Consider the following 17,056-nt stretch of genomic DNA (forward strand, 5'->3'; position numbering starts at 1 on the left):
TGAACAACATTATTTTATTTGAGAAAACATAAGTTATGGATTTCTTAAAGTAAAATTTATGTTGGGTAAGATCATAAAAGTTTGCCATTAGATTCAAATTCTATTCAATTTACAAATACATGTATATACCTGGAATACACAAGCATCTGGCGTTATATATTTTCCTCATAATACAAAAATATAACCCCTACCTGATTAAGTAGGGGGTGAATATATATTTTTATTATGAAAATAATATATGACATCATGCGCCTGTGCTGGCATCTGATAACACACACATATATATAGTATAGTATAATAATGTGTTTTTAACACGGTGTATTCATTGTGTCCTTCAACCAGAACAACACACATAATTCAAAACTTATCATGCAGCATAACATACATTGATATAATGCGAGTGCAAGGTTCTTATTGCACTGTATCTATTAATTACATAAATTCTATATTGTAATCCACTTGCATGTACAGAAGAAAGATTTAAAAAAGTTTATTTACATTATAGACAAAATTCCATTAATACAAACATGCATATAACAAATAAAAATCCAAGTTTCATAAATACATGTCATGGAAATAAATTACATTATTTAAAAAAAATATGTATGAGGTGAAAACTAAACATCTACAACCATCTTTTTATGAACATCCATGTTTCCAACAACCTAAAAAGAAAAGAAAATAAACTGACATCAATTATGACAGGTTTGGTGTAGGAAAATTTTAAACAGCACTTTTTTTCGTGTATAGAAGAGTTAATTACTACTGTACTTTCAAATAAGCATTATAATCATAATGAACAGGCTTTTTACATTGTCATTTTCTGCTATCAAAAGTAGGGATGTCAATTTTACTCGGTTTGCTTAGTTGATTAATTGGAGCCTTTAGTCGAGCGATGGTCGAGTACTCGTTCATTTATTTGAAACTGTGTGCCCTTATTTAACTGTCACATACAACGTATCTTAACCATAATAAACATTTAAAAACTTATGATTATACACACTATAGATATATTTGATTTCAAATAAATTTAAAAAGCATTTTATCTAGATATCCTAAGCTTTTTTCCTTTTCTTGTGACGCTTAAACATTATTGACCTCCATATCATTTTAGGCAAATCAAATGTGACCTGTTTCATGTTAAGTCATTGTCCTGTGCCATGCCAAATCAACAATTAAAGTTAATGGCTATATAAAAACAAACGCCTTGAGTTGATATGAAAATGTCGAAATAAGTTGGCGAAGCATCGGCCATAATAGAGAATATTAATTTTCACAAGACGGGACATATTCAGCATCTAAGCCTGTCAAGTGCATAAGTATCATAAGATGCACCACCCATGAATATTTTGTTGAAGATAGAACATGTAATAAACTATCTATGGTCATCAAAAGTGACCTGCTAAAAAAACTTAAATGTGTATCACTTGATGACTTTTTATAAAGTGGTCTGCAACAGTAAATGGATAATTTCAACTACCATGGCCTAATTCTGTAATTGCATGCATTTTATCAAAACTTGTATAAAAATGTACTGAGTTGGGTTTGCAGGTTTAATCAAGCAAAGTATAGCTTTTAAATAACTTTTTAAGTTACAGTAGTCAGGGTGTATGTCTTCTGAGATCTGTCACTAAGAATTTTTTCTGCCATCATTGAGCATGAATACTTAAGTCCTAAAACCTATTTCTGATGAAAATTACTAGACAAGATACATGTGCAAAATTTCCTACAATGGTTTCATGGGGGAATTTGACAGCATTTTATTTTTTGAATGATTGATGTTTCAGACTTCCCACAAAATGCAAGTGTAATGACAGGTATATTGATATGGTGTTGTTTCTCTACATCTAATACGCATACTAAAAAGAGATATTTAAAAAACCCATATAGTTTACTCACTGCACAAAACTCCTCAAAAGAAATCTTTCCATCCCCATCTGTGTCAGCATGAATGATAGTTTTATCGACTATCTGTTGTAATTGAGTATCCTTAAGATTATTTCCAACCATCATTTTTAACACTTGGAAAAGCTCTCCATTGGAAATATAGCCATCTTTGTCCATGTCATAGATCTTGAATGCAACTGAAATGTTTCAACCATCGACAAATTATTTTCCATCCAAATGATATATCATGTGCACCAGAATCTTAATTTTAAATTATATTTACCTAGAGTGACCAGGGTTTGGCAAGGTACAAACCACTGTGCATAATGAACATATATTTACATTTATATATACTAAATACATATATTTATATAGTATCCGGTAACTTGAAACAGATATTTGAAACATACTTATTCTTACATATCCGTTGCTTTAAAATTCCAATGAAGAAATGTTATTTCTTTCAATGAATTTTTTTCCTTGACTGTCCTATTCATTATTCATCTGAGGATAAATTACAATTGATTTCTTCAACTAGGCCAAAACAAAAATTATTGTTTGCTTGGAAATTCTATCCACCTCATCTGACATTTATCCTTACATTGAATAGGAAATAACGTTGTCCGTCAGTTTGACGAGACTTTGAAATATGTAACATTTTAATTTTAAGGATGACTGTACTCAACGCCTAATTTTGGGTCCTTTTTCAGTCATTACTATTACGTTTATTCGTCACTCAATTTTACTTCAAGCCATTTGTTACAGAATTTGGACAATTTCCAATAAAAATTCATAGTCATAATAGATTTTATATAACTCATCGTCTAAGAAGGGGCACCAGAAAGGACTTGCAGCATATTATCCTTTTAGAAAGATTCTAATGATCAACCAAAATTTAAGCATCAATCGAGGAATCATAAGCAAGATACAGAGCTTGGTTTAAGTCATGTTTTCCTTCACATGAGTTCATTACATTCAACTTAAAATTTTTAAACTTGGTATTTCCTATTCAGCATTCAAAATATAAACAAACTAAAGCATGACCTCAGCTCTGTGTACAAAGATAGCATTATGCGCAAAGCTCTGTATCTTTTTGCTTATAAATTGAAGCTTGACACTCAAATATAGCTTGACTCTCAGATACGGTAAGTAAACAGAAAATTGTAAACAATTAAAACAAGGAAAAATGCACTAAAACTAAGAAAGAGCACAATTTAATTTTCATCATATATATATACCTATATATACCTATATATTACTAGCAGTGAAAATAATCTCCTTTTAGACTGAAAACGCTGAGCATCTTAACACAACACGTTGTATTAATCAACCATTACATAGAGATTGTACCGAATTACCAATAGAAAAAAAAGTATTTTATAACATGTTGTCAATGCATCAAATTTTGCACAGGTAAACAATCAGCTGTTTGATTTACCTAAGTCTCTGTTTGATTTGACACGTAAAAATTCCAAAATACAGGCAATAGTTCCCAGGTTACAAAGCATAAATAATGAAAATGAAACGAAAATCAAAACTAAGCTAACTCAAGCTAACACCAATGTCATACGTGAAAACTGTCAATGCATTGAAGTATTTAACCTCAATTTTCTTCACAACATTTAGCTAAAAAGCAGATTTTATGAAAATGAATTGAAAATCTAAACAAGTGAAAACCACCGGCACAAGTAAAATGTCAACGCATTGAAATATTTAACCTCAATTTACTTCACAAAATCAGCATAAATATATTTTGCGTGTTTCAAATATTCCCTTTGACTGTAAACTGTAGCACAACAAGCAAATTCATCTTTGTCAGTTTGACCCATTTATTATTCATCCAACATGGCTGCTTCAAACAAAGAACTTGGTGTTTGATATTTGAAATACCGAACCCGAAGTTTTAAACTGAATAACCCCTATTCTCTCTTTGTTATTATTTTTGTAAATTACTTAATAACAGACAGACGGACGCTAGACAAAACGTGATCAGAAAAGCTCACTTGAGCTTTCAGCTCAGGTGAGCTAAAAAGTATATATTCTGTCATTAAACTATACAAGTACAAATTATTAAGTTAAGCAAGAGGCTTATGGGTCACATCGCTCACATGAACAATTCCTTGTATCATTCTATTTCATTTATATAATATGTTACACTTTGAACCCCTCTTGGGGCCCCAGTATTAGCGTGGGAGTCATGATATTAAAAATTTAAAAGCTACAATATTTAAGGATGCTTGCATAGTAAACTTACAAATTTTAATATCGTATTGGTTGAGAAGATTTTTAAACATTTTGCCTATTTATTTCAATATGTTAAACTTTAAACCCCTCTTGGGCCCCATTATTTGTCCGGGGGGTCCCAATATAAACAATTTAGAAATCTACAATGTTAGAATGCTTGCATATTTAAATCTCACAAATTGTAGAATTGTACATGTAGTACAAAGTACTAAAAGTACAAAATGCAAAATGTTTACAGAAGACGGACAATCAGTTATCAGAAAAGCTCACTTGAACCTTCAGTTCAATGAACTAAAAAGTACAAATTATAAAATTTAATAAATTTCAAAATGACTTAAAAAATATATTTCACTTACATCGCAGCTTGGATAACTTGTCTCCTCTAACACTAAACTGAGAGACACCCTCAATGAACTCTGTAATAAAAGATATTCCATATTCTCAGTGTTTAGTAATCAGTTTCATTATATTTCAGACATGTAAGCTGTGCATGAAGTCACCTGATACCATACATTAGTCAAAAACAACATTCAAAATATAAAATATTATTTTCTTTTTTCTGATTTTACAAATTCTTTTGATTTGTATCCTTTCTATTCTCTGAGTTGTTTATTAAGTCCAATATATTCATTTTGACCATGACGTAGGGAGAAGGTTAAAAACGGCTGTGTTTGCTGACCAATCCCATTCAATATTGTATTATTTAAATAGAAATACAGTAAAAATCAATTATAGCTAAGTCCTAGGGATTTACTTCACTATATCCGTAATTCGTTATAACCGTAAAACAATTTTGTAATAATTATCATAGCAATATCAGTTAATTGCAATTCGATCCAACCGATTAACCAATTACTCATATCAAAATATGCATATTTTTAACAGGTTATTATCATAAATTTTTTAAAATAATTTGTAATAAATAATACATAAATTCTGTTTATAGGTAGTTATAATTGTGTAGATGTCGAATCCAAGGCAGTTGCCAGGCTTGGCCTCACGAACTTGGTACAGCTTTATCCCAAACTAAGTAGGCTTTGCTGGTTGTAGACACAGAATCTCAAGCGTCCTTTCCATGCACAAGAGGCCTCATCAAAGCTCAGGTCTTGATCAGGGGAATAAACATCATTACAAAGGTTGTCATAATGTTTTTTATGAAAGGCTTGACCTTGTATTAAAGGACACCTGCTCCAAAAACCTTAACCTCGTTCGGCATCCAGACATATGGCTCAGACTCAGCATTCAAGTCTGTCCAGTCCATTAGGCCGCCCAAAGTTAATTCTACGTTTGATGTCACTTAAAAATGCAAAGTCTACGAGGGAGGGTCATAAACTTAAAACAAACAATTTTTTCAAACAACTGAATATCATTCATTTGCATCAGTAAAAATACTTTGAGCATTCAAGCTACATGAAGGCCTCCTCTTTAATTAGGATCTTTGCTCTAAAATCCCATGGAGTATCTGATAAAGAGTCCATAATGTGCTCCGAACATTTCGAATTTCTACAGTTTGCAGTAGTTTAGTAAAATCTAACTAGAAAAATTCAAATCAAAATAGGGATTTTTCTTTTTTTTAAAAACACAATTTCTCCTAAACTAAAATGCGCATGTTAGAATTAACTTGAGACAGCCTAAGTAGGTCCAGATGCATCATCCATGCAAATTTGGTGAAGATAGAAGAAGTAATAACTTAGATACAGGACCTGCAACAAAAACTTAACCAGGTCGGGACGCCAACATGGTTGGGGGGGGGGGGGGGGGGGGGGAGGGTGTTATAGCATAAGCTCCCCTGACTTCATCTCGATGAGCTTTTACATGTAGGCTTTCTTTGGTGATTTATGCTAGTTATGAAGGTATTAATATTATCCATTTTATATAAGTTATCAACCCCAGAATTTTTTGCCTTTTTTCGGCCATCCCATGTGAGACGACAGTTACTGCAGTAACAGTTAGTTGCTTAATACCAGTTTATTGAAATTTTGGCCCTTATGAACAAAGAACTTTGGCCAATAGGGGCCAAAGTTCTTTGTTCATAAGGGCCAAAATTTCACAAAAAATAAAGAAATCAAAATATACTGGTAAAATGTATATCTACACATTATGTCCTAAATACTGTCACTAAATTCTATGCTGCACCAGTTTACACAGAGTTCCACTTACAGTATGATTATTACTATATTCAAAATAAGGCCCCAATTTCAAAAGGGCCATTAAAATTCCAATAAAAATATTGGAATCAAAATTTTCTGGTAATATGTACACCTACACATTGTGTCCTAAATAGCTACAAAGTTTTATTAAATTTCATGCAGCGGTTTAGGATAGGTTGTGCTTACAAAAATGACAGGACAGACTGATTGACTGGTCAAAAATATTATACCCTGACAACTTCATTGCACGCTGATTAAGATTTAAAATTACATGTCACTAAAAAACAATCTAGTGGCTTTATCTGGTAATTAATTAATTATTTTATTTTAACAAATGGACTATCATTTTCAGGGAAATCCATTGTAAAATGGTAAGACAAATGCTCCATAACACAGTTTTGAATCAATTAATTACCTTTAAAATCAACCTCTCCATTTCCATCAGTATCAAATATATCTATGACTCTTTGAACCAATGGATTTTGTTGTAGCTCTGGCAAAGTCATAAATTCATCAACACTTAAGGAGCCAGAATTATCCAAATCCAGCTTTTTAAATCTTTTTCCAAGTCTTTTGATTTCATCTGCATCAACTAAAAAAGAAATATTTAACTTTAATAAAGAAAGAACATAAATAAAATATCTCACCTTATTGGCAGAGGAACAGGATCTAATAGAAAGAACCCGAGAAGCGAGTTCAGACAAGAGAGGAAGGCAAAAAGAAATACTTAATGAGACAAACACGGTAAGTGTTGGTCAAATTAAATATCATGTATCTCAATGGAAAAAGATCATTAATGATCCATGGGTTCTGAAGACAATCCAACGTTATGAAATTTTGTTTGATGAAAGACCTTACCAATTTAAAAACCCATCTCAAATTTCTTTTAATGATCAAGAGACTATGGTTGTTAATGATGAAATTAACGATGTGTTAGGAAAAGGTGCAATAAGAGAAATAGATGAAAGTGATGATTTATTTATTTCTAATATATCTGTTGTTCCTATTAAGAAAAATGGAAAGCTCTGCAGACCTATAATAAATTTGAAAAGTCTAGATGTTCCTATTATCTGCATGATTCTTTAATTTTGAACCAAAGTTTGGACTTACGTATGAAGAATACTCAACTTATTGTAGATACTTTACATTCATAAAAATAGGTTTTCATGTTAACTTTGAGAAAAGAGTGACAACATCAACTCAAATAATTGACTTTTTTTTGGGTTGATAAATGACTCAAAGAAATTTAAGGTATTTTCACCAAGAAATAAAATAGATAAAATAAAAAATGCTGCTAAAAGTGTTTTGTAGGAAGACTGAATTAGTATTAGAGAGGGGTCACAGCTTTCATTGGACTCATTGTGCATGAATTTAATGCATTTTCAATTGGACCCCTTTATTACATATCTCTAGAAAGGGACAAAGTTAGAGCACTGAATAAAAATGATGATAATCATCATCAAAATGATGGAAATATAAATTTATCAGATCAAAGTAAAGAAGAAATTGTTTGCTTGATAGAGAATATTGAAATAAAAAATGGTAATGGTTACTCAAAGATGGAAAGTCTAGCTTACTCATGTATTAATACTCACAAAGTAGCTGTTACTCAAAACTCATTATTAGACCAAAATTGGAATAAAAATTCACCTTTGCTTACTAAATTTATGAAAGGCTTGTTAGATTTAAGACCAAACCTGCCAAGATATACATGTAAATTTACATGTGATGCGAGTAAAGCTCTTAAATATTTGATATCTCTTTTTCCTTTGAATTCAGGCCTAAAAAAAAATTGTGTGTTTAGGGTAACACTGATGAAAAAATTAGGTTAGGAAGGTAGGGATTTTTTTTTATTTTATCATATTTTTTTGTATGAATCCTAAGAATGTTTGTTTGTTTCATATTTAAAAACATATTTTTTATTGGAAATAAGATAAAATTCACAATCGGATAAAATCAGACATCTATTTATTACAGTGTTTTCCCCAGAAAATTTTTGAAGCATGGGGGGAAGTTTGTCAGAGTAAGTGCGCGGTGCGGCATTAAAGCGCCTAAGCCGGCAAAATCACTGTGTGTAATAATATAACCATTTGATGAAACGTACTACATGATATGTACTATAATTGATGCATTTTCATGAAATCTACATCAACAAGTATCATTTCAATTCATAATTATATTTTAATATCTGTGTATATTTAATATACAATTTTTCTGGGGTTTTTTTCTGGCAAAACTAATAACATTTTTTTTCAAAATCAGTTTTTTAAGAGGTTGGTCCTCACAAGTTTTCACAAAACACAAGAAATATAGATTCACGTGGCAGTTCAACATCAGCTTCTGTCCCACCCCTTCTTCTACATATTATATAAAGAGATTTTTTTAGGGGGGTGTTGAACAAGAAATAGGCAGAACAAGTCCATACAATTACAGCAAACTTGATTCAACTTATTCTGGGCGGTTAATATTTCTTGTTTAAATTGGGGGTTCATATGAAAGTTTCTGAGATATCTTGACACCAGTCCCCTTCCCCGTTCACATGTATGTACACAGTCAATCATTTTCATAGGCATACAATATATGATGTTTCTAGTCATGTGACATCGCTTCCGTGCATTTCTGCAAATAACTGTAGTTTTTTTCTTTATTGTGTACATTTTTTCAAGTTTCCAATATCCTTGCGGCAAATAAAGAGTTCAAGCATATCGAATCCAAGCTAACACCATTGTAAAACATTGTGCTATTTTTAGATCTTGGAAAATCCACAACATTCGATAATGGCGGAGATGTCGAAAAAAGTACATTATATTAAAACAAGAAGTGATCACGTCTCTATTTATGCATTAATCACCAATTAATAAACTCAGTTTTAATATATCTTAATCATAAGCTAACTCCTTACACTGTAAACCACGTGTGCCCCCTTGCTGAGATCGATGTCGAAATTAACTGCGCTCACTGCGGGTGCAAGTGTTTTTCTGAAGTTTGAGCGAAGAAATGACAACTTTATATCTACTAATTACAGTTAAGATGTGTAATAATTGGAAAAAGAATTTTGCTTTGAAATAAACATGCATAGCGGGAAGCATGGCGGCCCTGTGTGATGCATGGCGGGGGATCTTCAATGCATGGCGGTACCGCCATGCAAAATTGGCCTGGGGAAACACTGGTCTAAAAATGGTAGGATCGGGCCATTTTTGTAGGTTAGGTCGGGTTACCCAAACACACAACTTTTTTTTTTAGGCCTCATTAGACATGAAGCATTTTACCTGGACGTTATGTACACTTTAAGATTTATCAACAGCAGCTAGAGCACAAACTCTCATAAACTTGAATATTAAGAACATGAATTTTAGTTCAGATAGAGTTGTTTTTCATTTTTCATCATTACTTTAAGAAATCTAGGCCTAAAAGTCATTTTCTATTACTCTTGAAAGATTCAAGGATGAAAAAAATTGTGTTGTGCGTTCTTTACGGGAATATATCAAACGAACAAGTCAAAATCGCAGGTGTGATCAACTTCTTGTCTTGTTTAAGACCTTTGATAAAATTCCACAAGTACTGTAGCTAGGTGGATTGAATGTGTGATGGAAAGCGCAGGAATAGACATATATTAAGTACTTTTAAGGCACATTCAATTCATGGAGCATCTGCCTCTGCAGCTCTGAAAAGTGGTGGCTCTATATCGAACATTTTAAACACTGGTGACTGGTCCTCATCAAATTTTTTTAGGAGATTTTACTTCAGAGACATTGAAAATAATGATGATTCTAACTCTTCATGAATGGTGTATTTTGTGTGTATTTTGTGATTGATGCGGTTTTCTTTTTTGTGTGAACAGTATCCATAATCCATTTGTCAACCCTGAATTGATGAACACTACATATCCAGAGAAATGGGGTATTTTATATGCAATATTAATATTGCCAAAAAATACTTAAGATCAACAGCTGGTATTTTTTTTCATAAATTATCAGAAATCAAAATCATAGCAATATGCACACCTCTTATATATGTATAATATGTACAACTGATCTGCAAAAAAAACAACAACCCAACTTCTTATCTTGAAAACTGTAGGAGAAGTTATCTGTACAATAAGGGTACCCTTTAAGCAGCCCCCCCCCCCCCCGGCAATTTTCACCATTTCAATAACCAGATGTTTCCGTCGGAGAACCCAGTTAAACAAGAGGCGCAGGGGCCACATCGCTCACCCAGGGTTTGACACTAACGGTAGACCGGCGGCCCGAGGCCACCATAAATTGGGAAGGTCCACCAACAGTTCAGGACCTGGTGAACCGTCGGTCCACTTAAGTTTTTAACTTTTTTAATGAAAATCAAATTATTAATGCAAATTCTTACATTGAAATTGACAACCAAAAATTAATAAATGAAGTTTTGTGATCGCGGTAACTTCACCAGAATTTCCTCATAAAAAGAAGTTGAAGTTATTCTGTCCTCTAAGTTCATGATTATGTAAATTAACTTCCTTGGCAATAAAATGATAGTTGATAAATAAAAAGACATTTTTAATGCAAAATAGAAACTAAAACAATTATTTATAATTTAACCAGTTGGCTATCCTCTACATAACGGTGGTAAGTGGGTCATTGGGTTAGACTAATACCCCTAAAAACACTGAAATAAAGTGACAGATTTTTATTTGTCACTTAGCATACAAATGATGAGATATTTCCTTTATTAGAGATATAAATACATTAAATATATAAAGTTTCAACTCCGATAAGCTTTCATTTTTTTTTCAAAAGTAGATTTTTTATTAGCTGTTGTGGACATATACTTGATCTAATCCAATTTACATGCATTTAAGTATAGTCTGTCTCAAAATCTTTAACAATATTTTAAATTTAAGTTTTGTATTCTGAATATTAACATTGTTAACTTAATAAATAAAATGAAGTCTCTCTGATTTAATTCTCAAACTTCTTTCTATATATATTTTTCTGTTAGGGAGAAGTAAAATCTTCCACCAAAAATTGTGACACAGTAAAAATATTTCAATATTTTATGTTTTACCAGTGGAAATGATAATGATGTAGGAAAATGAAATAAAGTCAATAAAGTAGAAGATTACACATGTTAATGTTCAAATTAATTGCATTTAAGCAGCGTGCATAGCATATGGAGTAAATTAATTCAACAAAAATTCAAACATTAATGAAGGTCCACCAGAATTTGTGAAGGTCCACCAAAAATTCTTGACCTGAGTGGACCTGCGGTCCACCAAAGTAAAAAGTTAGTATCAAACCCTGCCACCTGAGCAACAATTGCCTTAATTCTGATCAAATTAGCATTACAGTATCAAAATATCTTGACAACTAAGTACAGTAGATCTTGCTAAGAAAAAATTGAAAATCTGCCAATTTTTATCCATCTCTTTTTTTAATGGTAAATACCAAGCCCTTTTTGTTGTTGTACCTGTAAGAAGCTTTTTCTCTATTCCTATATACCCCCCCCCCCCCATTTCGTGGCCCCACTTTTCTCTAGGGAATCATGGTTTCATCAAACTTAAATCTGCATAACCTGTGCTTTCACACTAAGTACACGGTACTGAGTTTTGGACCGAAAATTTTCCCAGAATATTTTTAAAGATTTTCTCTATATATTCCTATGTAAAAACCGCCATCACAGCCCCGCCCTACCACTAGGGACTGTGATTTTGCAAACTTGAATTTACACTACCTGAGGATGCTTCGACACAAATTTAAGCTTTTCTGGCCAAATAGTCTTTAAAAAGAATATTTTTAAAGATTTTCTCTATATATTCCTATGTAAAAATTCATCCCCAATGCATAGTGGCCTCACCATACCCCTGGACTATTATTTAAACAAACTTGAATCTATACGATCTGGGGATGCTTCCACTCAAATTTGGGCTTTCCTGGCCTAATAGTTTTGAGAAGAAGATTTTTAAAGATTTTCCCTCTATATAAAAAATTATCCCCCATTGTGGCCCCGCCCTACCCCCAGGGACCATGATTTGAACAAACTTGAATCTGAGGATGGTTACATGCCAATTTGAGCTTTCTTGGCCAAATAGTTTTTAAAAGAAATTTTATCAAAGATTTTCTCTATATATTCCTATATAAAAATTTATCCCCCAATTGTGGCCCCATCCTACCCCCAGGGACCATGATTTGAACAAACTTGAATCTACACTATGTGAGGATGTTTCCACTCAAATTTGAGCTTTCCTGGCCAAATAGTTTATAAGAAGAAGATTTTTAAAAATTTTCTCTGTATATATTCCTATGTAAAACTTGATCCCCCAATATTGTGGCCCCACCCTACCCCCGGGGACCATGATTAAACAAACTTGAATCTACACTATCTGAGGATGCTTCCACTCAAATTTGAGCTTTCCTGGCCTAATAGTTTTTGAGAAGAAGATTTTTAAAGATTTTCTCGATATATTCCTATGTAAAACTTGATCCCCCTATTGTAACCCCACCCTACCCCAAGGGACTATGATTTCAACAAACTTAAATCTACACTATCTGAGGATGTTTCCACTCAAATTTGAGCTTCCCTGGCCAAATAGTTTTTAAGAAGAAGATTTTTAAAGATTTTCTCTATATATTCCTATGTAAAACTTGATCCCCCTATTGTAACCCCCAGGGTTGTCTCTAAGACCCGGGAGGCGGGGAATTTCCCCGCCTAAAGTGACGTAATTACCCGGCTATTATTGCATTTCAAACACAATCTAGCTATAAGCTAGACCCCTAGATCCCCTTCTACTTTTTTATTTCTCCCTTCTACTTCAATTTTTAGAGACAACCCTGAACCCCACCCTACCCCAAGGGACTATGAATTCAACAAACTTGAATTTACACTACCTGAGGATGCTTCCATTTTAATTTGAGCTTTCCTGGCCAAATAGTTTTTAAGAAGATTTTTAAAAATTTTCTCTGTATATATTCCTATGTAAAACTTGATCCCCCAATATTGTGGCCCCACCCTACCCCCGGGGACCATGATTAAACAAACTTGAATCTACACTATCTGAGGATGCTTCCACTCAAAGGACTATGTGCGGTTTTATGCATTTTTTGCCCCCAAAATCAAATTTTTAGAAAGAGCTTTAAAAATAAGGTGAAAGATAGTTAAAATCATATTGGAAATAAAAGGTGTAAAAGGTTATCACCACAATGACGTCATAATGTAGAAATGACGTCATGAAGATTGCATTATTTGATAAATTGATGTTTTGTAGCGAAATATGGGTGTTTTCCGATGGTTTTTCGACTGGGAAACATCGAGCGCAGGCTTGCTCTAGTACCATATTTTAGTATAATGTGTATAACTATCTGGAGAAAAACATATGTTAAAATCGCACTTGAGCAGACCTGCGCTCTATACTTCCGAATGCAAAATATAGAGCAAAAATGAGAATATTTTCATTTGTTTGCAAATTTGCGGGAATTGGGCCATTTAGGTGATGTCATAGATACACAGAGAATGAGCAATGATGACTAAAATCATTATTAAAGTTATAGGCATCCACTATACAATGATTTGTGAAGATTTTATTTTTATACGATACTATTAAAAAATTGATTGAAATCTGGGGCAGATATTTGACCATACCGCACATAGTCCTGTGAGCTTTCCTGGCCTAATAGTTTTTGAGAAGAAGATTTTTAAAGATTTTCTCGATATATTCCTATGTAAAACTTAGTCCCCCTAATTGTGGCCCCACCTTATCCCCAGAGACCCTGATTTGAACAAACTTGAATCTACACTACCTGAGGATGCTTCCATTTTAATTTGAGCTTTTCTGGCAACATAGTTTTTGAGAAAAAGATTTTAAAAGATTTTCTCGATATATTCCTATGTAAAACATGATCCCCCTATTGTGGCCCCACCCTACCCCCGGGGACCATGATTTGAACAAACTTGAATCTTCACTCTCTGAGGATGCTTCCATTTTAATTTGAGCTTTTATGGCCTGATAGTTTTTGAGAAGAAGATTTTTAAAGATTTTCTCTACATATTCCTATGTAAAGCCTGATCTCCCTATTGTAGCCCCACCCTACCCCAAGGGACTATGATTTCAACAAACTTGAATTTACACTACCTGAGGATGTTTCCACTCAAATTTGAGCTTTCCTGGCCAAATAGTTTATAAGAAGAAGATTTTTAAAAATTTTCTCTGTATATATTCCTATGTAAAACTTGATCCCCCAATATTGTGGCCCCTCCCTACCCCCGGGGACCATGATTTGAACAAACTTGAATCTACACTACCTGAGGATGTTTCCACACAAGTTTAAGCTTTTCTGGCCGAATTGTTTTTGAGAAGAAGATTTTTGAAAATAATAACAAATTTTCAATAATTCTCAATTATCTCCCCTTTAAAGAGGGTGTGGCCCTTCATTTGAACAAACTTGAATACCCTTCACCTAGTGGTGCTTTGTGCCAAATTTGGTTGAAATCTGCCCAGTGGTTCTTGAGAAGAAGATTAAAATGTGAAAAGTTTACAACAACGACGACAACGACAGACAACGGACAAATTGTGATCAGAAAAGCTTACTTGAGCCTTTGACTGAGCTAAAAACCGTAATCTTTGAAATGACTGCAACAATGTACAATTGATCTCAAACATAACATAAGGAGTATGAAATAATACTTACAGTTTGAGCAAAGCTCCATTGGAAGAGAATTTTCATTTCCCTGAAATTTAAATTAGTTCATTAAAACATCTTGAACAATTTATAATGATTTTTTGTGAAAAGGGTTAATTTTGTCATACGATGGAACAAATACATATCTTGTATTACATTTTCTCTTACTTGACTGTTCATCCCAAAAAATAAAATAATCATCCTATTAATATGTATTATCATTAGTCAAAAAACAAGAGGCCCATGGGGCCACATCGCTCACCTGAGCAACAATTGGCGTTCAAAAGATATTGTGCCATATGGTCCCTCAGTAGAATAACAAAAAATAAATATTGTCAAGTATTCGAATTTTACAATTATTTTTGCATACACGTAATCTTTGACATTGTACCTTCATGAAATACTATTTTTTACCAGAATAAGAAAATCCTACGCAAGATATAAAACTAAACATTTGGTAGGGGTACACTGTTAAGTTGTTAACTTCCAATTCCCTATATTTTCGTTCTGCCCCCCCCCCCCCCCCCCCCACACACACACACACTTTGTAAAGCGATCAAAATATATGAGAGCATATAGGTACATTTGTTTCATCAACTACTTACTTGTTATTGTATTTAAAAAAAATATATAATAGTTATTGTATTTTATTTAAAAAATCCTTCATGTATAGATGTGAAGAAGAAAATTGTACCTCAATGTGCTCAATTCCTCAAATTAAAACATTCAAAAATTTAATTTGTTTTCCATTATAATTAAATGACTGTTATTTACCTCGCGTACAAACCAGGATAATTTTCCGCTGTGATATTTTCTTAGGAATAGCGATAATTATTTTATCCCCATAACAGAAATGTGTCAAAACTATGGAAACTGTTTTAAAGATGTCGTTTTTATTTACTCGTGTCTGAAAAACTATCAAAATTGATGTAGATTTCACATTATTTATTGTATAATGAGGGGACCCCAGAGAGTAGGTATATACAGAATATCATTCTTTTATTTTTTTTGTACAAGTATTTAACATACTCTAATTCATATAGAATTTCTAATGTTCAACCAAAATTTCAGCGTCAATCGTAGAATTATAAGCAAGATACAGAGCTCACAGTTTCCCTAGGTTTGAGTCATATTTTGTTGACATGACTTTATTACATTCAGCTTAAGATTTTTAACTTGATATTTCCTATTCAGCATTTAAAATGGAAAAAAAGAATGGCCTAAGATTTTCAATTCTTTTATTCACTCAAGACCAGTTCATTGGTATTTAAGGTTCAAAATCAGTTTATACAAATGTACACAAACACAGTCAAGGATCACGTGTACAGTAGGAGTAATAATGACGAAAAAAGGTTAAGTTTACAATACAATAAGTTGTTAAAATTGGTTTCTGGAAGAACAGACTTTGAAAATTTTTCTTAATAAATATTGACAAATTTTTTACTTTTTTAATCTTTAGTTTTTAAGATCTGTGTACAAACATAGAATTGTGAGCAAATCTCTGTATCTTACAGACCCTGAAACGTACTACTACACCAAAAAAGCGTGCGACTTTCGTGCGAGAAACGTTTCGTGTAAACCGTTTAGCGTTTCGTGTAAACCGTTTAGCGTTTCGTGTGAATCGTGAAGCGTTTCGTGTAAACCGTTTAGCGTTTCGGGCAAAGCGTGCAGCGTTTCGGGCAAAGCGTGTAAATCGTTTCGGGCAAAGCGTGCGAGAACCGTGTGAAACGTTCATCAGATTTCATTCGGAACTCTCTGACAACTTAATTGTTTCAAAATAGCGCTCGTCTTAAACATTACTTTAAACTGATTGGCAAAACTCCTTTGAGATATTCTCGTGAGAAAAATCTATAAGAAATGATATACTTATCTTTTTACAAAATTGAATTAATTTTTAACAAACAAAAGAAAAGTACGCGTATTGAAAGAAGACTAGTTACTGAGACTATTCGGCTGTGTACAACCAGTACACATAACCTCGGACATCGGGTAAGACCTGCACCTGGCTGAACCTGTCAATCAAACTCTGTGTATTCGTTTTCATTGGATGGTCACGCGTCTCTTTTTTTGTCAATAGCCAATAGAAATTTAATGACTTCAAGGTAGTCGGAATCAGTATTAATTTTGATG

General features: G+C 33.0%; 1 protein-coding gene across 1 annotated transcript in view; it reads right to left on the reverse strand.

Annotated features, from left to right (window-relative positions):
• Positions 1-17,056, reverse strand: part of LOC105335836 (calcineurin subunit B type 1) — a 27,623-nt gene continuing 10,567 nt past the window's right edge. Inside the window, exons 2-6 of the mRNA XM_034469099.2 lie at positions 14,936-14,975; positions 6,697-6,873; positions 4,488-4,547; positions 1,900-2,084; positions 1-665 (exon numbers count right to left, since the gene is read on the reverse strand). Coding sequence (XP_034324990.1) covers positions 618-665; positions 1,900-2,084; positions 4,488-4,547; positions 6,697-6,873; positions 14,936-14,975 — 510 coding nt within the window. The 3' untranslated portion in view covers positions 1-617. The remainder of the gene's footprint in view (positions 666-1,899; positions 2,085-4,487; positions 4,548-6,696; positions 6,874-14,935; positions 14,976-17,056) is intronic.

The sequence above is a fragment of the Magallana gigas genome, chromosome 6 (genome assembly GCF_963853765.1).
Source record: "Magallana gigas chromosome 6, xbMagGiga1.1, whole genome shotgun sequence".
NCBI classification, from domain to species: Eukaryota; Metazoa; Mollusca; class Bivalvia; order Ostreida; family Ostreidae; genus Magallana; species Magallana gigas.